General features: G+C 32.3%; 1 protein-coding gene across 4 annotated transcripts; it reads right to left on the bottom strand.

The window, feature by feature from the left end:
- Nucleotides 1-1,486: 1,486 nt before the first annotated feature.
- LOC115880624 lies at nucleotides 1,487-19,387 on the bottom strand. Of its 4 annotated transcripts, XM_030897904.1 has the most exons (12): nucleotides 18,964-19,387; nucleotides 18,472-18,753; nucleotides 15,126-15,342; nucleotides 14,958-15,043; nucleotides 14,489-14,675; nucleotides 14,296-14,381; nucleotides 14,016-14,231; nucleotides 13,781-13,962; nucleotides 13,551-13,724; nucleotides 13,335-13,496; nucleotides 8,187-8,338; nucleotides 1,487-3,868 (listed from the first exon to the last, which is right to left on the bottom strand). In XM_030897904.1, exons 1-12 carry the CDS (start codon nucleotides 19,165-19,167, stop codon nucleotides 3,111-3,113), a joined length of 2,706 nt encoding a protein of 901 aa, XP_030753764.1. In that variant the 5' UTR covers nucleotides 19,168-19,387; the 3' UTR covers nucleotides 1,487-3,110. The 4 variants fall into 4 exon arrangements, with proteins under 4 accessions (XP_030753764.1, XP_030753761.1, XP_030753762.1 ...); XM_030897901.1 differs by having other exon boundaries at nucleotides 13,335-13,724; XM_030897902.1 differs by having other exon boundaries at nucleotides 13,335-13,724; nucleotides 14,958-15,040.
- Between the last annotated feature and the right edge of the window lie 7,618 nt (nucleotides 19,388-27,005).

The following is a 27,005-nucleotide window of genomic DNA, read 5'->3' as shown; positions in this document are numbered from 1 at the left end:
TGCATATAATTTGATAAATAATTTCCTGCAAAATATTGTCCAAAATTAACAGTTGCTTCATTCTTACCCCAATCATTTATACTCTTTGTTAATAATTCATGAAATTCTTCTTTAGAATTTGTTGTCTGTAATACTTTTAATGACTGATAGACTAAAGTTTTAAGTTCTGGTGAATTTACTTTACTTAAATTAGAACATGCATGCGATCTACGTGCCATGCACAATATAGTTGTGATGGCACTTCACCCATTTCTTGTTTCCAAGCATTATAAAAGACATGTGTAATATCAGACATAAAAACCTTAGGTTTTAAAATACCAATATTATCTCTAATATTTTTAAACAGCAATTGAAAAACTAATGTATCTTTACGGTTTGTTAACATACATGCTCCAGGAAATCCTTCACCCCACTCATCCACCACTAAAAGTGTTGTTAGTTCAAAATCGTAAGCATTCATTCCATGAGTACTATCTATTGCAACTATGTTTTCCGCAAACATTTTCAATATGTCTTGTTGCACTCTGTTCATTATAATGATGCAAAAATCCTCCTTTTTTAAAACACCTTCATTTTCAACTCCCTGTGGTTTATAAAATATTATAGGATTGCTTTCCAGGTTTGAACATTCCTGAACAAACATTTCATTCAACGTTCTGGGAAATATGAAGGTTATTTAAAAATATATGGAATTCTAAAAATAAATAGGATAAAATTAGTAAAATTGAAAATTACATATCCATCTTAATTTTAATATTACCATAATAAATAGGTATCTACTAAAATACGTACTACGTACCTTCAATATTAGGGAAATGTAACTGTTCAGTTTCCATTTTTAAATTATGTACTGTACATAAATGAGTTATTAAATCCTTATTAGACCTAAAAGAAATATTACACCCTTCTAAGCACTGAAAGGATTTTTCATCCTTTTCATATACTAAAATAGCATTTTTATGCACCATCTTTAAATGTTTATTCAAATTTCCTATATTGGAAAATGTTTTCAAACACTTGTTGCAAGTATTCATGATTTTACAATTCATCAATAAGTAACAACAATCTAAATCAAAGAGAAATTAAAATTTTAATTTTCAAAGCTGATAAAGTAAATAATCGCCCTCATAGACAAATCGCCCTTTATCGGTCTTCAACACATCAAAATAGGCGGCAAATCTTCTAAAATATAACCTCCAAAACTAATGACAGTAATGACAATTGACGCAGATTGACATGTAATATTGCAATATGGCAACATCGATGGAATCTCTTCTGTTTTGAGATGCTTGTTTTTTTTTTCAGTGTACATAACTGGTTCAGACAGATAAAATTTATTTCTAAAATACTTAGAAAAAGGATTTCTTATAGGTGCAGCGGGTGCAGCTATTGCTATTAACTTCGTGTATTGTCAAAAGAAACGTTTCTTTAAATAAAAATAAAAATAAAAAACCTGCTTTTAGAACAATCACTTTAATTTTTATATACTATAATAACATCACAAAAAAATATTTTTATAAAAATACATTTTTACCACTGATCAATATTTAATAAATTCGTTTTCCTCCATTATTTCATGTTTAGTATTGTTCAGAAACATTTGACTTCTTTCTGACTATAGCATGTGTATAAAACTCTTACTTAAACTCTGGATTAACAACTTATTCACAAAAATTTGTAAAACATGATAGTTTATGAGGGTTATTTGAAAAGTTGCTGACATTAGTATGATTTTTTGTAAATTTGAAAAATTGTTTATGGAAATGTTGAAGAAAATTTTCGACGAAAATCTTTGTTTTCTGATAGCAATAACTTCATTTTGGGCAGTTTTCAGCTTGGGAAACAAAAATAGGTCGCTCAGAGCTAAATCTGGCCAATACGGAAGGTAGTCTACAGTTCACACTGTAACTTGTAAATAATTGGCATACCAACAGCAGATGCTTGAGATGGATGAGCATCGTCTTGGTAAAACAAAAGTTTCTTCTTGTACAGGTGTGGCTTTTTGCTGCGATTTCTGCCTTCATTTTGTCAAATAATGTAGTATAGTATTCTCATTTAGGTAATGATTTTGAGTTTTCACTTTCTGAAGGTCAGAAAGTTTTCAAACTACCCTCGCATAATAATGTTATATTTAAATGTTCAGTTAATTCGTTGCCAAACCAACGTTGCCAAATTTATCACTTATAAAAATAAATTTGTTAAAAACAGATTAACCCCCAAAGAAGCTGAAACCAAAGCAATCAAACCTCTTTCGTGCACCTTTGTGCATCTGGCTGTACCGTGCAACTTTACAACCCGCAGTTTTGCACGCGTATAAACGATAATCGGTCGGGTATTTCGCCTGCAATCTAAACAAAAAAAAACTTACCCCAGAGACTAACCAACGCAATCAAAATACGCCTACGGTACGTTTTGATTGCTATTACCGACAACTATACATAAATAAAAAAATATAAACAGCTGTAAAAAAATAAAAAAGTTTTATATTTGTTGGGCTCAATTCCGGGACCCCTCCCTCCTGAAGCAACTGCCTTACCAATGGAGCCACAGCTGCTCCTGCAAACTTGGCTATAGCTAGGCGTAAAGCGGCCCATACATTATCAAACAAATTGCGCAACACAGACTGTTGTGCAACGAGTTGCCGATGTATGGTAACACTTAATGCGTTGCGTAATTGTTTGATAAGTTTCAAGAATGTTTGAATTCTTTTGTGCAACAGGCGTTTGCGTAGTGTATGTGTGTGTTGCGCTTCGTTGTGCAATATTTTAGCTCTTTCATCCAAATTCTTTGTTTTCTTTTTCGTTTTTTGGTATCATTGACATCATCTAGGGTATATACGATAATAATTGACGCAATGGCAATTGAGGACATGATTGTTTCTCAAACAATGCACAAGTTTTAATAAAAAGTTTGATCAAAATTCTACTAAGTGAATGGGTGATGCAGTTGTGCAACGGAACGTTGCGCAACTTGTTTGATAATGTATGGGCCGCTTTACTTTCCGCCGTTCGACTGAGGACTAATTACGCAACTATGCCTTTCCTCCAATATGGCGACCGCCAGTAAAATTCGGCAATATTGGTTTGGCGGCGAATTAAGGAATCATATGTTTAACATCTTGCTTCTTTGTATTGTAAATGAGGTTCATCTTTAATATGAACCTCTTCCTGTTTTATATCTTCAATGAGAAACATCTCATCCCCGTTATAGTAACTTAGACTATTATCTTCAACTACCTCTCTTTCATCTTTAATATGAATCTTTTCCTGTTTTATATCTTCAATGATAAACATCTCATCATTAAGATTTTTAATTTTATCCGTGTTATAGTAACTTAGACTATTATCTTCAACTACCTCTTTTTCATCTTTAATATGAATCTGTTCCTGTTTTATATCTCCAATGAGAAACATCTCATCAAAATTTGTAATTTTATCCTTGTTATAGTAACTTAAAGTGCTATTATCTTCAACTACCGCTTTCTCAGTCTTTATAGTTTGTGAACTAAAGCTTGTATAATTATTTTGTTCGCATTTAATGCTATCCATTGAGAATTCTGCTACTGTATTTTCTGTACTTAGATTATTATCGTGTTTTATTTCTTCCTCAGCTATTTGGATAGCACTATTATTTACACTGGAAGATGCCTTACGTTTTTTCTCTGGTTTACACTTTGGATTTGTACTATTGTGTTTTATTTTTTCCTCAGCTCTTTGGATAGTACTATTATTTACATTTGAAGATGCCTTACGTTTTTTCTTTGGTTTGCACTTTGGATTTGTACTATTACCGTCTTTGTAATATGACTTAAAAATCATTTCGCTTTTTAAATTGCTCGATGTTATTCTACTCAGTTCCTTTAGACAGTCTGAAAGAAAAGTAAAACAATAATTAGAATGTATATATATCCTAAAAATATTTGTTTTCTTTAAATTGTTGTTCTTAATATTTGTACAGAAAAAAACAAAAAGTTAACTTTAACATAACAAAGGGAGGAAATTCAGCATGTCCAATAGTTTTGATTTACTCTGTATACCTATATCAAAATAATGTTTATATCATGCAATTTTTAGTACTCTCATTTTTGAAAACACTGTTATGTAGAACAAAATATTTCCGGTTAAAAAGTATAAGTAACTTGTAAATTTAGTCTAAAAATGGTAAAACTTCAAAAAAAACACGGTATAGAATATGACGTTACGGTATTTTTGGAATAGGAACCAGTGGTGGCTCGTCAGGGTAGGCAAGGTAGGCGGCGCCTACCCCAAAATTTTGGCAGAATTTAAGGGGTTTATTACAATACATTATTTACTATCCAATACATAAAAATACTGTTAATATAGGGAAGTGTGTTTTAATAATCAATATTATTTTAATATTTGTGTTCTTGTATATTAAAATATTCACTATCGCTGGCGTACGCTGACTGTGCCGCTGCAAAAAAAATAATTTTGACCGTTGGAGTGCCTTTGTACGGCGATTTCTCCATCGCCTACTATCAGAGTCGATGCACGAAGTACGGCAGTCTTCTGTCTCTGTCTAACTCGTGCGGTAGCGACGCGACGTGAGTTGTATCGTATTAAAGCGGGGCTTAGGCGAAATCTCCGGTCGCCTTCGCATGAAGTCGTGGAGGCTCGGTAGGATTAGAAGTTAATGAGATATTCCCTACATTTCATAAGGGGATATATCAATATTTCGTTAAGGGAATATTTCATATGATTCAGGATACGTAGCATTTAAAACTTTTATATGAAAATTAAAAAAAACGTTTAAAGCAAATTGGAAACATTTTTCGGACTTGTCCGAGATTATTCAAAATGATAAGTGTGTTAAAATGTGCGGTATTAAGTCTATGGAGGTACGTACCCAAATACGTTTAAATAAAATATACGACGGCCTCCCCATAAGAGCAATGAGAGGATTTACGTCCCAGTATTGAAGGAGGACAGAAAATCGAGTCGAATGTTCAAGACATAGGTTCATCCTTATTTAGTCAAACCTCCTACAAACCAAGGATAGGCTTATGTAGGAAATGCATTGAAATTCTATAGCCATCCTTCAATATCGGGACAGGAATTTAAGCGGTACCCTCCGTATACTTTATTTTAAACGTATTTGTACGTACCTCATTCTCAAACCAGAAAGCTGATGTAGAGCTTTTTAGGAACTGGGTTACACTTATAAACATATTTTTAACATGTGCAGTTCCATTTATAGCATTTTTTTTATAATAAAAACTAGCTGATCCGGCTAACTTACCTAAAGTACCGCTTAATTAGCAATTAGTCCAATCGCTTCAGACATTTTCAACAAAAAAATTAGAGAGTCGGAACTTTTGACGGATAGTTTCTATTTGATATATCACTCTTTATATCACTAGAGTTGTAACGTTCGGGAAAGAACGAATATTTTTGAACGAATCAGCTAACGACAAGCTTGATTTTCTGCGTCCGTTAAGCTTGATTTTCATGCATCCGTTGTCCGACGATACGATATTAATTTTATTAGTTGAATTTAAAGACTTCGATTGGTTAGAAACGGTTAACCAATCGAAGCCTTTAAATACAACCAATGAAATTAATATCGTATGAACGTATCGTTCATACGATCGTATACGATCGTATCGGATGCATGAAAATCAAGCTTTATCCGTTGATACGATGGTCCGACGGCGCGGAGCTCTGATTGGTCATAGCGTTTTCGCGCCACTTTTCATCCTTAAATTTTTTACTCCAGCCCGTCAACGGAGAAACATAACGATAACGGACGTTTTGGCACTTTTTTGACAAATTTAATCTAACCTAAGCTAGCAATGTCGGGAAAACGAGAATTTTAAGAAAGCTGGTTCTTTAATATATCTCTTGCTATGCTCTCCTGACCAAAATGCGGGCCATCTGGATGCCGGTCGACTATTGCGGTTTTATGTTCAGTGTTGCCACAGCTACCCCGTTTAAGGTAGATCTACAGCTTTTGAAACTCATTCAACTTTTTATATGTATATAATTTTTGGTATTTTTTTTTTGTATTTGTTATACAAAAAAATATGTAAAAATAGGGAATTTAATATGTTAGTCATGTTGCTCCGCACTGTCCCCCTTATTTTGTGGTTGTCTACCTAGACTGACCCAGATAAAAAAAGAGTTTGTGACACTAAAAACTGACCATGTCAGCAGAACCACGATCGTCTCGTAGTTGTCTCTGGTTCTATCTTATTAGCTAGCTTATTCGCCCCAAGCGAGGCCCCAAGACAACGGTGGCAACAGCGTCACCTTACTAGTAGTAGGAATGTGCCACTTTTGTTTTGTAGGGATAGTGCGATTTTTATTTTACTACAACAACGTATATAAAAACAGTAAATTTATACTATATTAGAGAACGGCATACGGTCGAGTCGGCCGCTGCTGGCACGTATACGTAGACGTAAAGAATCTTTTACGTGTATAAAAAATAAAAAATATAAGAAATGCGCATGCGTACGTAAACGTTTACGTGTTTGTAGGCCGGCTCGACCGTATGCCGTTGTTCTCTATTTATTAGCACGCATATTGAAGCACTATAGACTATACGTGCTTTAATTATTTCATAACTTAAGCAAGTATAGTGCTTTAATATGAAACATCAGCCCTTCATATAACCATATAAAGCCATCACTAAAAATCACAGACTAGCCTATAAAGTCTTGGATTTTATGTTTTTGGCGATTTTGCCTCTACATTAAGATCGACAAAAAAAAGTTTTTTTAATCTCACTCAAAAATGAGTTATTTGGGTCACAAATGACCTAAATACAAAATATTTTCATAGTGTCTGTCTGTCTATCCGTCTGTCTGTAACATGATAACTCAAAAACCCCTAAACCGATTTTAACCAAATTTTGGCACAAACATACTGTGGCACCCGAGAATCTGGCCATTAGTTTTTGGTGGGGGTGGGGTGTTGGTAAGGGGGTATGGGAGGGGGTTAAAAATTTAAAAAAATCGTAACTCCAAAATTACAGTAGCTAGCGAAACGCGGTTTTCAATTTTAGATTAGGAATAATATTTGCAACAAAATTTGTAATAACATCAAAATCAGTTCAAAGTCGCAGTTTTTGAGATATTCCGTGTTTCCGTAGTCCGTTTTTGAGAAAATCCGTGTGGAGAACTCCAAACTCCCATCGGACGCGACCCCAGGTGGCGGATAAGGGAAATAACCGCCGACCAAAATTGGAAAAATTCCTTTACTTTGAAACTGAAAGAACTGCCTACTAACTTTTTATTAACATATTTTAGTATGGGCGGCTATACGTGCCTTCCGGCGCCAATTTTTTTCACAAAAAAAGGTTAAGAACAAATTTGATGAAAATTAAATTCTCTACAACCTTTGTATAAGAAATTTTGTAAAAAACATATGTTTATGGCTATTACTCCAACGTTGCCATTCCAACACGGTTGTCGATTGCTAAATTTCATGTTCATTCCCTGAAACTTAACAGAGAAACACGAAAGAAAACAAACGAGGGGCTGAGAAAACGAGATCCCTGTTCCCTGCACGGTCTATTTTTACACACAACAACGCTCAGATAAACGGTCAGACGCTGAGCAAAAAGATGCTCAGCGGTCAGTGAGCTGCTGTGTCCCATTAAGGCCCACATCATGCACATTATAGCGCATATTGACAGTATGTTCTCCAAAACCTGCACAGGTTCTTTTTTAGTGCAGTTTGTTTAGAAAACACGATGGAAAACAAAATTATCTGGTTAAATTAAATAAAATAAAATAACAAGACACTTTTACTAGGCTGATTTATTTTATCAAGTTAAATACGTAATGCATTTTTTACCTTATTGATGAAAATAAGTATAGGGTATAATATATTTTTAAAAAGCTCATAACAAGACAAATAAAATAAAAAATCATATATAGGGTGTTCCATTAAAAAACCATAGGTTTGACTCATATTTAGAAAATAACAACTCCTAGCGAAACCTCTACAGATCACAGTTTTCACCTTTTATCTTATCTCTTAGTTCGTATTTCACGAACTAAGAGGTCTACGACAAATCTGTGTGCAGCATCTTTAGTTTCATCAAAAAGTAGCATAGTAATGTGAAAACCGCATATTTGCATCTCTCATAAACGAATAAACGAAAAACCTCATAAAACACACGAAAATAGGACACCCTGTACAGTTAAACGTTATACTTACATTTATAATCTGTTCTTCCATGTGAAGGAACAAAAGTTAATATCAAACTACTTATCAAACTTTTGAGCTTTTCTTTAGTGAAACCTTGAAAATATTTAACGTACATTTGCCATTTAACACTTTTCCAATCACGTGCATTACTTTCTCTAAGCCTAGAAATTAAAAAAAAAGTAGTTTAATCCATAGTTGAAATAGTATAGTGTGTTCCAAAAAAAAAAAAAAACAGCATCAAGTTGGCTTCGACACTCTTTCGAACTGACATCTTAGGCTCAAGGCTGTATTCCGTTGCAAAACCGGGCGAACCAGACCGGTAAACTAAGGTAAAGGTAAGGTTCCTGAAAAACATCGGTTTGATACGGAAAGGTTTGGTAAAATAATGGAAACGTCAAACGTCAAATGATGTTTTCTAAATGTCAATACCTCTATTATAAAATTTATCTTTTATGCATTTTTAATGTACCTATTCCCTGTTTTTATGTTTGCTTCTTCTTTTCAATGGAGTTTAATAATGAAAAGTACTTTATTAATAAACTGTTAAACTCGTTAGACAGCTCAAGTGAAGATTTGTAGGTCCAATATTAAAACAGATCAATAATAAATAAACAAATCTAATCAATATTTATATTTTTATAGCTTACAAAACATTCACGATTACTTGTTGTCTTGTTCCTGACTTTAAGAAACAATGGCTAAATGATAAGTTTAAATGGTCCTAAAAAGTCATTCTATTTAGTTAATGAAATTTATTTACCTTTACTGCCTACCTCCATTGCTTTTAGATGTAAATACAAAATATTGTTAGATTCTATTTTAAATATATGAATTTGGCGCTCTTTTTAATTATTTGGTTGCTCACGCATGTGCGCCTAAAAGGCGGGACGCGAACGACAGTGAAGGAATAGCGTCGCCGCGGTAGTCACTGCTTGACATTAACCGCGAATTCAAAAGAATTTAGGTGGAATCAGGTGTGGGGTAATAGAATCAGGTGTGGGGTAATAAACCCGGGTGGTTTTCGTGTGCCTGTGAATTTTGTGTGACTTTATGCTAATTAAATTAGCAATGACCAAGCGTGCTACAATCGAATCTGTGCCCATCTTCAACGGCGGGCATTGGAAACTCCGCCTATACGAGTGGTTTGTAAAAATAAATTGGTATGAAACTGAATTTCGTTGGTCTGATCGGGAAACTGTAAGTAGAATTGGCCCCTTTTTACTTAAATATGCTAAACGATGGTTTACTGCATGGAAACCCACTCACGAAAAATGGAAAAATTTCAAAACAAATTTTTCAGCTGTTTTTTCATAAAAAAAATACCAAATTCTGGATAAGCTCATGATCGATGCATATAACTTTCAAAATTGCCATGCCCATAGTAACATTGAGTAAGCACGCATAAAACTTGAGAAATTAAAATTGCTCTCTTGTTGTTTCAGAAAATATTGAGAAAAGGTTTAGTCAATTTAAAAAGTGATATTAATAACATCAAAGTACGAAGTTAACACTGTGAAAGTTCTTTTAGAAACCAAGATAATGATACAGGTTTTAGAACTGAATTTTAGATCTATAGCTCCGTAGTTTTAGTAGAGTTTTGTAGTTTTATATGCCATATTCAAACCAAACTTACGATCATCAATAAACGTAATAAAAGGTTCTGACAATACGATAAACATGTAATTATTAAATTAAAACAGAAAAAAAATAAGAAAAAAAATACAGATTTAAGTGTTCAGCTAAAATCATTAATGTACAGGATTTTTAAGATGTCGAATAGCATAAATTGGATTTATTTTAAATAACGACAGATACCACATTTCCATTTCGCGTGGTTTTAATCATGTTTTAACTATAAAATAAAACATATCCCCGATATTTTTTCTGGTATCAATTGTATTACAAAACTAATTAAAAGTTATGATAAATTTATTTGTACTAAAGATTGAAGAAAAGTACCAAGAAAGGCTGGGCATTTGATAAAGCGAAGCCAATAAGTCGATTCCAGAGCTATCGAATTTCAGTTCTAAGAAACTTATCAGTTAAATGTTGTTCCATATTTTTCTCAACGCAAGTCTAATGAAGTGTCTAAATATCAATCATGAGACCTTGGCGACTGTTTATAACTCGGTGCTTTGTCAGTATTTTACGAAGTCAGATATTTTTTTTTACTCTTTTCTTTTGTGTAGCGATTTCAAGCTTATGAGTATTGATGAGTTAACAATTTTAGTATTGAATACCGAAATGGTGTTATTTTTCAACGGGGCCGACTATTCCAGATGAAGTCGAATTGAAAATGTTTGTCAACATGGCCTACTGGTAACTGGTTAAAAAAATACAGAAATATGACACCGAAACAGAAACTTAAGATAATTTTTGTTAAAATAATATTATTTAAAAAAAATATGTGGCCAACTTCTTTTTATATAAAAGCTTTTGTGTCGAAGTCGAAAGGCAGCCGTTTTGATTTATTAAGATTGTTTTCCGACAAGCAGTGTTACGTTACAACTGAAAAAAAGATCTTTTGTGAACTAAACCATTATTTTTATTTTAACTCATGGATCAATTTGTTAAGAAGTATTATGATGAATGCTTAAAATGTATTGTTACTAAAAACATACAGTGTAGGTACCTTTTTAAGTACCGCATGACATGAGAGTTTCGAATTTTTATTACTCTTAATCGACGGCTTTTGTAAAAAGGCGGTATCACAGGAAGTTTAGAAAAAGTACATGTTATAGAGGTATTCATTTCACCGATAAATAACTATAAGTACTATAAAAAAAACACGAGAATAAATAACGGTGTTCGAGATATTGAAACGCTGACTAAATCTACGAGTATTACTTGACGTTCCGAAAAATGTGTAAAAATATTGAAAACTACGAACGTAGTAGAAAGCAAGCTGTTTATGTAAAAGAAAGGATTAATTGAATTATCAGTATTTGTGATTATCTCTCCAGATGTAACCATTAGCAAAACTTAAAAAAAAAAGTATTTTCGATTTTTTTTGAGGTTGTAGAAATTATTGCAAGAAATTTGATGATGATCCAGCAATTCTCCGTAAAATAACGCTTTGCAACCTGTTGATTTTGTTGAAAGCCAGTTTCTTTGTAAAATAACGCTTGACACCGCCATGATTTTCAATCGAGCGGTACATTGCGAACAATAACAAATTTGCTAAGAATAAGTTGAAGAAATCGTCAGTTTGGCCGAACAAAGTTTTGTGGGACATTATGCCATTAAACAGTTATTGGCTAATGAGCGATATTCAATCCGGAAGTTGGCCGCGCAAACAAAGCTTTAGTGTTCTAAGGACCAGTTGCGTTACTGGCCATCTGATTAGACTCCTGAAGACTTTCAGAATCTAGTAGAACTAAACAGTTGTAAGTTGTAAATTAGGCTCAATGAAAAAAAAAATAAAGAAATCAGACTATTTTTGTTTTTTTTTATTTAGTTTAATTTTATAACATTCTGGGCCGTGTTAGATTGAAAAGTAAATAATTAGCTGACCCATCGTAAATATGTGCTTCTGGCAATATTTCCATCGTGTCAGTCTAAATCTAAATGTAAATTATTTTTGTTACGTTCATTACTGGCAAATAACCCATCGCAAATACATATGTACATGTCATACTATTTCCATCGTGTTATCCAGTAATTTTAAACTGACCCATCGTAAATATGTGCCTCGTGCAATATTTCCATCGTGTCAGTCAAGAAACTTTGTGATTTTAAACTGACCCATCGTAAATATGTGCCTCGTGCAATATTTCTATCGTGTCAGTCGAGAAACTTTGTGATTTTAAACTGACCCATCGTAAATATGTGCCTCGTGCAATATTTCCATCGTGTCAGTCGAGAAACTCTGTAATTTTAAACTGACCCATCGTAAATATGTCCCTCGTGCAATATTTCCATCGTGTCAGTCGAGAAACTCTGTAATTTTAAACTGACCTATCGTAAATATGTGCCTTGTGCAATATTTCCATCGTGTCAGTCGAGAAACTCTGTAATTTTAAACTGACCCATCGTAAATATGTGCCTCGTGCAATATTTCCATCGTGTCAGTCGAGAAACTTTGTGATTTTAAACTGACCCATCGTAAATATGTGCCTTGTGCAATATTTCCATCGTGTCAGTAGAGAAACTCTGCGATTTTAAAATAGCCCATCGTGAATACGTGCCTACTGAGTACATATTCCCATTGTGCCATTCAATGAATTGTTATCAATAGAAGTAAACTGATATTGACGTCAGAGTAGTCTGACTCTTGTCTGACTAACGTCCTTCATCCTGTCTTTATTTCAGCAACTGGCATGGAGATAGTCGAGTGTGCTGAATCTCAACCCAAAATCTTTGAAACGTAACGAAGTTTAGCTTTGAATGTTTAATTACATCTTGATATACATTATGTATAGCATAATCTTAACGCATATGTTGAAATACAAAATTAAAGTTTTCTTGTTATAGATCATAGGCCTCTTATTTTTTCTGTTTTGGAACTTGTACATTCCGAGAGCGGAATGATGTCAGTTTGGCCGTGTTAGATTCTATTTTAAATATATGAATTTGGCGCTCTTTTTAATTATTTGGTTGCTCACGCATGTGCGCCTAAAAGGCGGGACGCGAACGACAGTGAAGGAATAGCGTCGCCGCGGCAGTCACTGCTTGACATTAACCGCGAATTCAAAAGAATTTAACAATATTATTACAAATTTTAGAAATTAAATGAAAATTTCACTAGAACTTCCAATATTTGCTTGATTTCTGTCACATAAATGACATTGATTGACAAACAAAACCAGAAAAACCAGCGCTGGTTAGTCTGGTGACAGTTATAACCGAATTTTTCAGGAACCGTGTTCCGTAATAAGAAAACTTTCAGGAAACTAATAGAAACGGAACATAAAACCATAACCAAGGTAAGCAACGGAATATACCCTTAATGAGATTCCTGCATTGGATATGGTTTTACATTTAAGATGACAGATTCTTAAGCCAACTCCAACGTCGTTTTTTTTTCTTGTTGACTAATTTTCAAATTAATCTCTTTTCGTTATTAAGGTTTATATATTTTTATAAAGATATATATGATAAGAATTTAATGCTAATTTTCTACCTCAGTAAGTAGATACTGGTAACCTAGATACTTACCTTTTTATAAGGAGTATTGTAACTGATCGCAAATCACAAAAAACATTAGGAATAAATAATCGAATATGAATATCCATTAACCAGGCAAACTTTATATCCTTATGTGGTATATTCATTAAGTTAGATAATGCTTTAAATTGATCTATTGTAATGCTTCTATTCCTTAAATCAGTATAGTGATTCACATTTGTTATCCTTATTAAGTTTTCTACTAACAAATGTGTCCTAGGTTCTGTCCATATAATTTTGTTCCTATTGTTTCCTTTCAAAATGCTGATCCTATGAAGTATCAGGCTATAGGGTTTATTTAGATTACTAGCTAACTTATAAAGTTCTGTTTTGGGTTTGTACATTTTCTTTGCAATATATTCATCTTCTTCAACAGTGAAACTAGCATAAAAAATAATTAATTTATAACAGAGGTCATATCATAATAGAGTACTTACATCTCCTTCTCTTTTATCTTTTCTGGTGAAACAAGTCTTTTAAATCTATTATAAACATTATTTAAGGTTCTATTTGGTAGACCTTCTGCCAAACTTATCAAAAAGAGTTGCCTGTTTTTATCACTAATTTTAGGATCATGTAAAGAACAAAACATCTCTGGATTGTTTTTTAATTTGTGAACCTAAAATTTTACAATAAAACTATTCCTAAATTTGAAAATGGTTATTTTTTTACCATAATAAACCTGTCCCAATTCTTCCAAATCCTACAATCTTCATCTTTAGTAAACCTTCCTGTTTTAATCGATAATTTTTGTTCATCAATTTGATTTTGCCCTAACAATGTTGGTTTTTGAGTAGTGTTTAAATTTTCATACTTAGCTTTTACAACTTGATGCAAAGGCGGAATAACTTTAAAGTCGATTTTTATATCAAGAGAATTAAAATCATCCTGTTAAATTGAAAACAATTAATTCTTGACCTAATCTAAAATAATATATTGTTTTAATACTTACTACTGTGCTGATGTTGTATTTTGCTTTATTTTTAAAGGCTTTCTTTTCTCTAATTTGTTCAGAATCAGTATCTTCAATGACAATTACTAAAATTAAATTTCAGAGTACTTTTGTAGTACGCACATAAAACATGCCTCATGTTAAATAGAAAGACATGATTGTAGTCTTTGATTAAGAATACTGTAGTACCTACCTTCATCATTTGATGAATTTTGATCTTCCTTTATCTCACTGTTTATAGAAAGAGTATTATCACATATATCTGTATCACTATTCTCATCTAATATGATGATACAATCATCTTCAGATTTGTCTTTAGTTTCTAATTTTATTCTTTTTGTTGCAACAGGTTGCTCATTTTCTGTTTTAATGTGTATAAACTGAAACATTTCTTTATTTTAAGAACAGAACTCTTAACGAACAGAATTATATTGCTTCCACTTATATTTTAAATATATTATTTAACTACAAACACACAACTGACAATGCTAGTTTTTGAATAATGATTAAACTTTCATAATTATTTATTACAACTTGATGCAGAGGTGGAACTTTAAAATTTATTTTGATGAAAGAGAGTTTAAATGATCGTATTATAATGTTATATTGAAAACAATTAATTCTTGACATATAAATAATTGTACAAAGAATTAATACCTTACCTCTGTGTTGATAGTGGTGTTTACTTCATTTGTAATATCTGCCTTTATTCTAATTTGTTTAGAATTGGTATATTCATTGACAACTACTAAAATTAAAAATTTCTAAATATTTTGTAGTAAGCATAAAAAACATTTCCTACTGCTAACAAAAAGACATGATAGTAATACCTGATGGTTCATCGTTTGATGAATTTTGTTCTTCTTTTGCCTCATTTTTTATAGAAAGAGTATCATCACATTTATCAGTATCGTTAATCGCATCTAATACAATGATGTTAAAATGTTCAGAATTTTCTTCATTTGTGTCCTTAGGTTCTAATTTCATTCTTTTTGCTGCACCAACATGTCCTTTTTCTGTTTTAATACCCATAACAGAGCCCATAAACTGAAACATTTCCTTATTTTAAGAAGTGAACTTTTAACGAACGGAATTATTTTTTTCACTGATATTGTAAATATATTCCTTAATTACAACAATTAACAGGTCTTTGTTTATATTTAGTGTAAATCGTTAAAATTTAAATACTAAGCAAAAACAGAGAAAAAGGCGGGAGGCACGGGAGGCAAGTATTGGGTATTGGTCTTCTTCTATGGTAAGGACATATATAAATACACCTTTAAAGCGGATGGTATATGATTGTAGAAGGTTAGATCATATACACGCCCGTCTTAGAATATGATGTAGTGATTGAAAATAGGGAGGTACCAGAGAATAGCGAAGTACAAAATATCGATATAATGAATTGTCGATACATTTTTAAAATGATCGATTTAAGTTTAAGTCCTGTTTGAAATTATTAAAAGATTACAACGCTTGTTTTAAAAGTAATTGATACTAAATGCCTACTAATTCATGATGAATATAAATCGGCTATATCTAATGAGATTTATCTTATTATTTTATGAATTTACTAGTCATCTTGATCATATGTAGGATTTCATGCATGCATTGTAACGATATGAATGGATTTTACTCCCAGGTTTCAATGTACATAATGGTTTAACAGAATTAATGCACACACAATATTTTCTTATCCACACAATCTAGAGCTCAAGAAATCCAATATCGTTAAAGGCGGCTACAGTCGTTCATGCATACTTGACAAGTGCACTTGTGCAAGCTTACTTGTACAAGTTTGCATTGACTCCACACACTACAAGCGCACTTGAATAGTTTTAGTCTGGTTTTAGTAGCTAAAAATGGACGAAGAAGACGCGCTAGCTCTTGCAATGTTCGTTATTCTGCTTAAACAAAACGAAAAAAAGAAAACCCGTCGATTTTGGTGCAAAAACTGGCTTCTAAAGAGGAATATATATATCTCTTTGCATACTAATATTTTAAACGAATTAAAAGTTTTACCCTGCTGATTGGCATAATTATTCACGAATGAATAAAGAAACACATTTTAAACTGTTATCACTCATGGTTACCCCTTTTATTAAAAAGAAATTGTTCTTAAACCGTTTATTTTTTTTACAACCGGATCGCGGTTTTATCAATTTCTTGCGATTTTGTAATTAAACTGTTATATGCAGCCTCTCTTTTGTTTTTATTATGATAGTCCTTTGATTTTACTTTCCATAAACAAAGAGATTCTCTATAAACACTAATGAACTCCACCAATACCTCGCGCATATTTTTTTCATGTTCACCAGCCATTTTTATCTATCTTCTAGTACAAACAAGTAATAATCAAGCAATAAACTCATAATAAACCTACTAGAATCAACTTCAGGCTTGCCCAAGTCACTGGGGCATGAAGAAAATTCGTACAAGTCTATGCCACTTGCACAAGTCGAAATACTTGTACAAGTTTGTTCCTACACACGTCCAATATTCTTATACAAAAACGCTTGCACAAGTATACTTGTCAAGTATGCATGAACGTCTGTAGCCGCCTTAATATATTGATTCAAACAACATTGCAACATTGCTGTTATCAGTAAGAACTTTTTATATGTACATATTTTCTTATTTAAACAAGTATAGACGTAAGTGTTTATCGTAATCTTGTTTTCTTTTAAGCAAAGAACTAGTTGATATTTCTTCTTAAAATATATGAAGATTGCGTTTGGCAATGTTTTTTCTTCTAGTTTTGATTTAATACAGTCATCAAGGATGTTTAAATTTAATTGTTGACAAAATGGTGAAGGTGTCTATTCAAATATAGAGATAAAAAATAAAAATAAAATTGCAAATCATGGGATTGTTAAACTTTTAAGGTATCATTTTTGCATTTCAGCATCAAATTACACAATTTTGCCTCCATTTAACCGAACTCCCAGCTCTTCTAGTATGTTTGACGAACGATTTTTTGCTAATTGAGATTAATATCTATACAGTTATACAGCGACTGTGGTTCATCCTGTATAAAGAACTATTTCTGTAAAGCTGACCACTCACGATCGAACGCGGCGGTATGATTATGTTGGATACGACAAAATCGGACGACACGACGTCGGACAATATTGTGTGTCGTGTGTGTACAGGGTGTCCTACTAAGAATAGCTCTCGGTTATATCTCGAAAAGTATTAGCCGTAGATGAACCTACGGAAAAAATATTTGTAACTAAAGAAGCTATGATAAATTGCTGGATATTGGCTACATAAGCCTAGATAACGGGTACTACAAATAATAGCATCATAATCTTTAGTAAATTCTGAATTTTTTTTGTTAGAACCATTTTCCCCTATCTGCTAAAATAAAGTAGCGAGGGAAGGTTTAGATCGGTTTTTATTTAAATATTAATAAGTCTGGACTTAATCAGAATCCAACAAACGAGGGCTTGTTTAAAAGAGGGTTCCTTACCCTATATTATACCAAATAAGTAATAATAATAATAAACTTTTGAACGTAGATGCTAGGGGGCGCTGTTTTACAATTTAACAAACATTGTGTGTTCTTTCAAAAAAATTGAATACAATAGTATATGTAATTTTAGCTGATAGTAAAGAATAATAAAAGTTTAAAAAGTCAGCGAAAACCAGCATCTTGATATTTTCTTTCAAACCGAAGATATTAGCAAAATTTTTATAAATACGAATAAATAAATAAATTACCTTATTTTTATAATACGGTATCAGAGTAGCCTTCATGATTATGCCAATAGGAAACTTGGCCAAATAATAAAATCATTTAAAAAATATTATAAAATCGAAAGATATTATCATAAGGAACTTCCTAGAAAAAGAAAAATTCCAATAACAATTAAATTACCTGAGAAATAAAGGTTTAAAATTTGAATAATTTTACTTGCTTTTAAAACGCGCCGCCATTGGTTGTGACGTCAGACCGTTGTAGTTTGATCCGGTGACCGTAAAACAAAACGTAAAATAATCTACTAAATTTCACAACTTGACATAACTTCACTAAGAAGTCTTAGGTATTAAAAACTGATAACAACAACTATATTAAGTATTTAGAACACTGTTTAGAATGAGCTCTATAAGCACCAGTAGCCAGTAGTCCAGTCTGATTTATTTTCATTTATACTATTTATACCTAATACCTACCCACATAGGTACAATTTTTTCGTCGCTTTGAGGACTGACACTTGTTTGTAATATTCCTGGTATAGTTGTGGTAGAACAGGAAGCTACTGCTTGGTCAACAAGTCTTCTCTGTACCCTCTTAACAGCTGCTGATCTTGGAGGAACTGAAAATGTTCTTTTTCTGTCTGGCTGGCAATCAAAAATGTGAGGAACTACATGAGATTTCATTATTTTTTTACCACCCATCAGTTTAAACCTTACAAAATTATCCATATCTTTGGCAATCTGAAACAAAAACATAACCTACAAACATAATCAAATATTTATTAAAATTATGGGTAGCTAAGTAATATTTTTACTAGATAGGTAGGTACCTATAGTACCTATATATAAAATTAGTGGATATTTTTTACAGTTAAGTAGTAGTAATGGAAGATTACAGCCTTACTGGTAAAGTAACAAGTTTACCTAACCCTAAACCCTAATATTTATATTTTAGGTATTTATACTTACATTGAAATGATCTTCACAAACGTGAATGTTCGTGCTCTTCGTAGAATAATCCCCTACATGTCTTCTACATGCTTTTAGCCATTTTATTCGTCGCTTTTTATCTTCAGGTACGCGAATGAAAATTTTATCTGGATTTTTCACAGTTGAACTCGTACAGAAAGGAACGATACAGTATTTATACCCAGTATTTCGAGTATTTTTCATAATAAATAAAAAAATGAACAATACACACTTAAAACTGAGGCTAACGATGCAAATTCGGCGAAAAATCAAGAGGAATAATGCGAATAATGCTTGAAATGGCTGTTGTTTTGGTAACGTGCCGGATAGTTTAGTCCGGTATGACGTCACAGCAGCTGCCGCGCATTTTGCTTTGTTTGAATGTGCCGGGCGGTGATTCCTTAAGTCCCGTTCTCAGAACTGCGTCGTGTCGCTGGCTACACAGTTTGACATTTCAAACAACCAATGGGAGCTGTACTAAATTTAAAATTGACAGCTGTTTGAATTTTGTACAAATCTGATTGGTTCTTTTGTCGTGTCGCTGGCGACAGTCGCAGTTCTGAGAACGGGGCTTTAAGCCCCGTTCTCAGAACTGCGTCGTGTCGGCAGCGACACTGATTGACACTTCAAACGACCAATGGGAGCTGTACTAAATTTAAAATTGACAGCTGTTTGAATTTTGTACAAATCTGATTGGTTCTTTTGTCGTGTCGCTGGCGACAGTCGCAGTTCTGAGAACGGGGCTTTAGCCTTAGGTGATTCCAACTTTAATTATTTATTGTGAAATAAGCATTGCGATTTAAGGGCTGATATTTGGTATAATATGTGTTTTTATATATAAACACAAATTTTAGTAAAATAAAAAAATAATGGGCAAGTTCCTAATAAAAATTGATAGAAAAGATCCAAGAAATGATGAGTTTATTTTAAAATCGACAATATACCAGAATACCATAATACTAGATTAATATCTAATATAATTAAGACGTTAATAACAGTGAAAAAGAAACTATGCTTCAGTGAAGTTATGGTAGGTTTTGGAAAAAAGTTGCTTTTGACGTAATAGTATAAACGTGAAATTGTTATTAGATCTAAACAAAGAAGTTCTTTATTTTTTGACTGATTTTTCAAAATTATTTTAGAAAGAAATATACGCAAAAACGAATTACCATCGGATAATGTTTTATTCTTTATATCTTTTATTTAAGTTTTCTTTTAGTTGATTATAATTTTAAATGGGTATAATATTAAAAAATATAAGTAGGTAGATATTTTGTAAGAAGGTCCGCAGGGATGTAAGCTGGACTACACTTTCTTAACTCTGTTCAATGTTTTGTATATTGGTTCCGCTTTACTACCTCCTAGGCTCTACATTATATATTTTGATTTATATAGCAATAACCCACTGGGTACACTTTAATTATCTCTCAGCCTAGAAATTCAAACAATAATTTAAAGCCATATTGCTTATTCTTCAGAAAATTATTGATGTATAGGTAATAAAATTTATTTTCCTTTTTATTCTTGGCTTTAGGTCGTTGGGGTTGCAAAGATGTTACTGGATTTTGTTCATTATTTTATTTTTATGACGACGTTTGGACAGTATAATATGTCTTTTTCAAGTTTCTTTAAGTACATAAAAAACAGTCAGTTAAAATCATTGCCTGGAAACTTATATGGTGAAATTTTGATAAAATAATTTAGTACTCACTAAAAACATGGTATGTCGCTAGTGGTAGGAAAAATCATTTTTAGAGGTTACTAGTTTATTTGGTTGATATGCATGATATGCATATACGATGTATATGCATATATATGATATGCATGATATGCATATACAGGGTGTTTCCTAATTAATCTAAAAAATAAAAAATCGTTAGAAAACGACTTAAGGAGGGCTCTTAATAAGTATATTTATTTTTTTCTCGGCAACTGTTTGATGAACAAGAAGAACTCAAAAGATCAATTTTGTTGAAAAAGATTGGCCTGTCAAGGAAAAAATATATTTTCTTTAAAAAAGCAGTAGCGTACCATTTATTTTAAGCAAAATATCGATTTTTTTTAATTTTTAACACCCAGTAGATCAGAAATTAAGTACTTTGGACCCAATGGTTATATAAAAATTGTTTTAAGAACACATGAGGAATCACACCACAATTTTTTAGACTAATTAGAAAACACCCTGTATATTGTCAACTTGACAATGATTGTTGATAAATCAAAAAATACCTTTTCTGTGAAAAAAACCCGATTTTCGCAGGAAAAATTTTGGTTTTAATTGAATTTGGGCCTGCGTCTGCAAATACCGGTATGTTTTTTAATATTCTATCTATCTAAATTTTAAATATCATAGTCAGAAATAGTTTTATTATTTATTAACTGTAAAAATGGTATAGGTACTTATAAGTTTTATCAAATATTGTGATTTACTTTCTACCTCGTAGTCAAAAATTTATATTTAATAAACTGTAAAATATATATATTCTTATGCTTTATTAAAGTTACTCTGATATACTAATATATCAGTGTAACTTTAAAACTAAATCCTTTGAAATCAAATATAAATATAAAAAATATTTACAGCAGGAAAGGCGAAGGCGCTGTGTTAAACCTAGTCTCTACTAAGAACAGTTGAGGGGCGCTTTGACCCAAAATTTTCTCTATTAAGTTTGCATATCTATCTTAATCTTTGAATAAGAAGACTAAGGAAGGAGCATATCAAAATCTTAATTATTCCTTTGGGCCTCCAATATGGCCGACTTAAATTCCGGTTTATCAGTGTCGTTCTAATTTTATTTAAAAAATGTAAACCTATATAATGTTAGACTCAAGAATTTGTTGTTTTATTTTACGTTGTGAATAAATGTTGGTAGTTGTTAAAATTGTTATAAAATATATTAATGCTGGAACGTTAGTAATGAAAACAGATACAATTATAATAAGTATTTATTAACACAAACATCCGATCACGCTATCGAAGCAGGTAAATTCAAATTAACGTATCTAAATTCTTTGACATCTAATCTTTGACAATTATTAAATAAAAAGCTAAAAAAAGCAACGCAAGTATATAAATTTAGTTAATTTAATCGAATATCATAAATGATCGGTTTATAACACGTATGTATATTATATAGTCACCACTCGATATGCTTTCAGGTACCATCTACCGCACGCTACACAACCAACTGTTTTACTTTTCGATCCGTCGTATAGTGTCACTGTTAATTTAAGAACAATCCAACGCCATCTAGATTTACTACCTTTGGTACAGCTATCAGTAGTAGAATAAATAATAAATAACATAAAATAAGCTTACAATGTACTGACAAATACACAAATAATTCAAATCAAATTCAAATGTGTCAAATGAATCGTCAAACAGAACTATCATTAAGATCCCATGGTGGCTTTTCCGCCCACCATGCATGAATACATGGATAGCATTATGCTCCTTCCTTAGTCTTCTTATTCAAAGATCTTAATAGAAGATTATTTTCTTTTATCTATGGTTAAAATCAAAAAATAAAATGTCAAATTAAAAGGTCTTACCCAGAGAATAGGTACATTAAGTCTTACCATGGAAACTTAAATGGAAATGACGGTTCATTAAAAATAGTTTTTCCTCCAAGATGCAGAGGCGCAAAATATTAAAACTGTCAATATTAACAACGAAAATGTCAATATCTGACAATAATAAAATTTGATTTTTAACTGTCACCAGAATACGTTACCATGTTTAAGATTTTACCGGTTTGATTTCGTTTTGATTTGTCGAATTATTGTAAAATTAAATTCCTTCAGAGTTTTAGCCAGTATTCTGTTTTAGATAATGTTTTTTAAAAATGGTGGGACAATTTGTGTTTTGTATAGACTCTTAATTATTTTTTATCATGGAGTTTAATTGTTGTACACCTGGTTTCCGAAGGATACAATGGTACAATATACTTTCCGAAGGATACAATGGTATAAATAAATACAAGTAAATTAAACATATCTACTTACAGTTATAGATTTTTTAAATTAGTACTGCTAATAAATGCTACTTGCTGAGCAGTTATTTAATTTTTTTTACGGTGCATGTAAGGAATTAAGGACGCGCTAACATGTTATATTAAAAATCAGCAGATGATTACATCTAATTTGTTTGTTTTTATTATTTCAGGTCTCAAATGGAAACAAATCAGGAATCTTGCCTACACCAAAAATTATATAGCCGTTTCCAATTCACTTCAAAGGGAGGAAAATTATGTAAAACTGGCTTCTATTTACAAAAATTGCCAAAAATTAAATTATAACTGTAACAACTTAATATATATATCTATTTCTAGTCTTTTTTAAAGCCTATTTTTTAATGAATATTATACATATAACGAGAACACTTTGTATAGCTTTTAATTCTTGATTTATCGTTTATAATATGTTCGACCTAATTAAAAGTGTAACAAAAACTAAATTCTTTACATCAAATATAAATTTAAAAAAATTTACTAAAACAACCCCCCTTCCCCGCACCCCTCTCTTCCATTAGTATTTCTTCCTCCGACTACCAGAGGCGCCCATGTATAATAAAATTGAAATGTATTATAAGTTGCCTATCTATTTAATAGTATAAGTCTTTTATCTATGGGTCTTACCTTGCACATAAATTCAAGGTAATAATTTAAAGATTTCCAAAAAATTGTATAATTTCAGCCAAAATTTCACAAAAATTATTAAATTTTTGTTGAACCGAAAACATTCAAAACCGAAAAGAATACTTTTTGTAATATGGAAACTCATCTTTCTTATTTATTGTTCGTGAGTTTTTGGCATTACAAAATATTCTTAACAATAGTGAGTTTACAATTTATATTAATATGTTTTTTCTTCATTTTATACAGGAGTCTCCCGTTTTAAGAAAAATTATGTACAACGGGCAGGTGCTTGGTATCAGAAATGAAATTAAAGGAATTGCTGGATAATGAAAGGCGTAACCTGAAGAGGGATTTGCATCACGAAGAGGTATGGCCTAGTTGAATCACATATTGTTGAATTGACTGAAGAAGAACTTAAAGAATTGGAACATAAGTATGAAAAGAAATGAAGTCCTGGCACCACCGTCCTTACGTCCCTACTCGCGTCCCTATGGGAGTGAAACCTGGGTGCCGTACCCCCGACACATGAACGCATTAAACAAGTTGCAACACGGACACCTTAGACAACTCTTAAGAATTCGGTGGTTCCATCATATCTCAAACATATCGGTCCTTGAAAAAGCTAACTGCGAGAGTATTGAAGTCATGGCTACAAAATCCCGCTTAAGATGGGCTGGTCACGTTTGCAGAATGCAAGAAAACCGCATACCAAAATCTCTGCTTTACGGTGAGCTTGTAGACGGTAAGAGGAGGCCGGGTGGACAACTGAAAAGGTACAAGGACATTTTCCACAAAAACTTAAATGAGATTAACATGCAGAATGAGTGGGAAGAAGCAGCTCACAATAGAACTCAATGGAGAAGAGTTGTAAACTCAGTTAACAGCGACAACCAAAAAGTAAAGAGGCAACAAAGCAATGAGATTTTTGAATGTCCGGAGTGCGGTAGACAGATAACATCACGTATCGGGCTTTTCAGTCACACAAAAGCTCATGAAACGCCTTGTGTGACCATCTTCTGATGTGTGTCGAATACTCGTCAGCGAGTAATGGCTGTATGTATGTATATGTACTCGCGTCCCTACTTACACAGCACTTGACTATCGAAAACTGAAGAAAGAAGTTTAAAAATTAAACAAGTGGTCTTTGTGGCACTGGCATCGTACATTTTATTTATGTGTTTACATTTATTTATGTTCATGTATACAATGTTGACATATACTGTTCTCAAGATTTAGAATGGAAATACATAGATAAATAAAGCAAGTTTAGATTATAAAGTGCCCATAAAGGTCAATGTAAACACTATTTGGCGCTATTCTTGCAACGGTCGCGGCCCAAAGCTTTTGAAAATTTCGGAGCGGCTTTTTCCGGAATTATATCGCCAAATATTGTTTATTCAAATTTATTATAATTTTCTTTTAATTTTATAAATAAAATTCAGTGTGTTGCATACAAGAAACTTTAGTTTATATAAGGACATGTTTGAAATACCTATGAAACATTGTAAACCGACGTTATACCATCATCCACCATGGTTTTTGCAGTTCATAGTTTTTTAAGTTTTTAATGCCACTTTTTCACAATTATCACGGGTTTGAGTAAATGAAACTTAAATTAAACTCACAAGATAGCAATAACTACTTTAAAAATGGACGCTTTAAACACTTTTCGGAATTCTTTCAATGAGAGCGGTTTAGATTTTGAAAGATTTTATCGTTTTTGAAGATTCTGACTTTGACAAGATATATGGACAAGTGAAAATTATTTCTGTTTTTGTTTGCGGTTGTTCTTAGCAACAGCTATAGCAGCGCCAGGTCGTGTACAACGGTTAGAAAAGTAAAGTAAAGATTTCAGTTAACACTTTGAATAAGAAGACTAAAGAAGGAGCATAATGCTATCCATGTATTCATGCATGGTGGGCGGAAAAAGCACCATAAAAGCACTCTAGGGTGGGGATCATGGTGGGGATCCTTGACAGTTCTGTTTGACGATTCATTTGACACATTTGAATTTGATTTGAAATTTTGTGGATTTGTCAGTCTTTACGGAGCTTATTTTAAGTTATTTATTATTTATTCTACTACTGATAGTTGTATAAAGGTAGTAAATCTAGATGGAAATTGTGGCAGAACTTAAATTAACAGTGACATTATCGCGATTTATCGAAAAAGACTCTAAAATAGTTGGTTGTGTAGCGTGCGGTAGATCTCGGCAAAGATTGAGTGAAATAATGGAACAACTTTTCGCTAGTAAGTGACTATATAATATACATACGTGTAGTAAACCGATCATTTATGAAATTCACTTAAATTAACTAAATTATATATTTTTCTTGCATTTTAGCTTTTATTTATTACTTGTCAAAGATTAGATGTCAAAGAAATTTAGATACGTTAATTTGACTTACCTGCTTCAGTAGCGTATCGGATGTTTGTGGTAATAAATACTTATTATAACTTATCTATTTTTATTAGAATTATATATTTTTATAACAATTTTAATAACTACCAACATTTATTCACAACGTAAAATAAAACAACAAATTATTGAGTCTACCCCACGTCTACCCTACATCATAGTTAAGGCCCATCATATATTTGAGGCCCATCGCGGTGTACCTAAGTTTTTTGATATGCTCCTTCCTTAGGCTAATCTGGACGGAACCTACTTTGTTTACGCCTTTACGCGGAATCCGAACCGCGGTCCTCGGCCATATCATAGTCAATAACCTTATTTTTATTTACACCTTTATTTTTTTTTGCTGGTATAATTTAATGCAGCCACCAAACGCCAAAATTTTCGAAGTGACTTCCACGCTTAATTTCAACTATTTAGGATCATAAAAAATAGGCCCCCTCTAAAAATATACGGGTTTTGGTAGTTCGACCAGGCTATAAGTATCTCCGAAACGAAGCTTTTTAGGTACACATCTACATTTATACGAACTTTTTTACTTATTTTTTTTGGCAGAATATGCTGCCGACGTTTCCGGAATACAGTTCGGACCACCCTGTATAAGAATGTTTATTTATTATGTATCTGTATAACTATAAGTACCTATAGTATACATTTTTCCTTGTCATTCTAGAAAAAAAAATAATCACTTTCAATACAATTTAGGACAACATTTTTTTGTTATCTGAACTAGCAAATTCTTTTGAAAAAATAATTGAACTGAATAGATAATTTATTTCAAAAATATCTTAACTTAAACAGGCTCAAAAGCCGCCTTAATTATATGCAAAGCAGTGGCGGATTAAGGGGGGGGGGCGGAAGTGGCGGTCCGCCCCGGGCCCCGACTTTCAGGGGGCCTCCGAATCTTAATAAGTAATTTTTTATTCAACTGGCAAACAAGGCCAATGTGTGTTCAGTAGTTATAAAGCAGTTTGTAGGTGGAGTATGCA

The sequence above is a fragment of the Sitophilus oryzae genome, unplaced genomic scaffold, assembly GCF_002938485.1.
Source record: "Sitophilus oryzae breed Bouriz unplaced genomic scaffold, Soryzae_2.0 scaffold_1639_pilon_pilon, whole genome shotgun sequence".
Classification (NCBI taxonomy): Eukaryota; Metazoa; Arthropoda; class Insecta; order Coleoptera; family Curculionidae; genus Sitophilus; species Sitophilus oryzae.
This window is presented reverse-complemented; position numbering and strand designations above follow the sequence as displayed.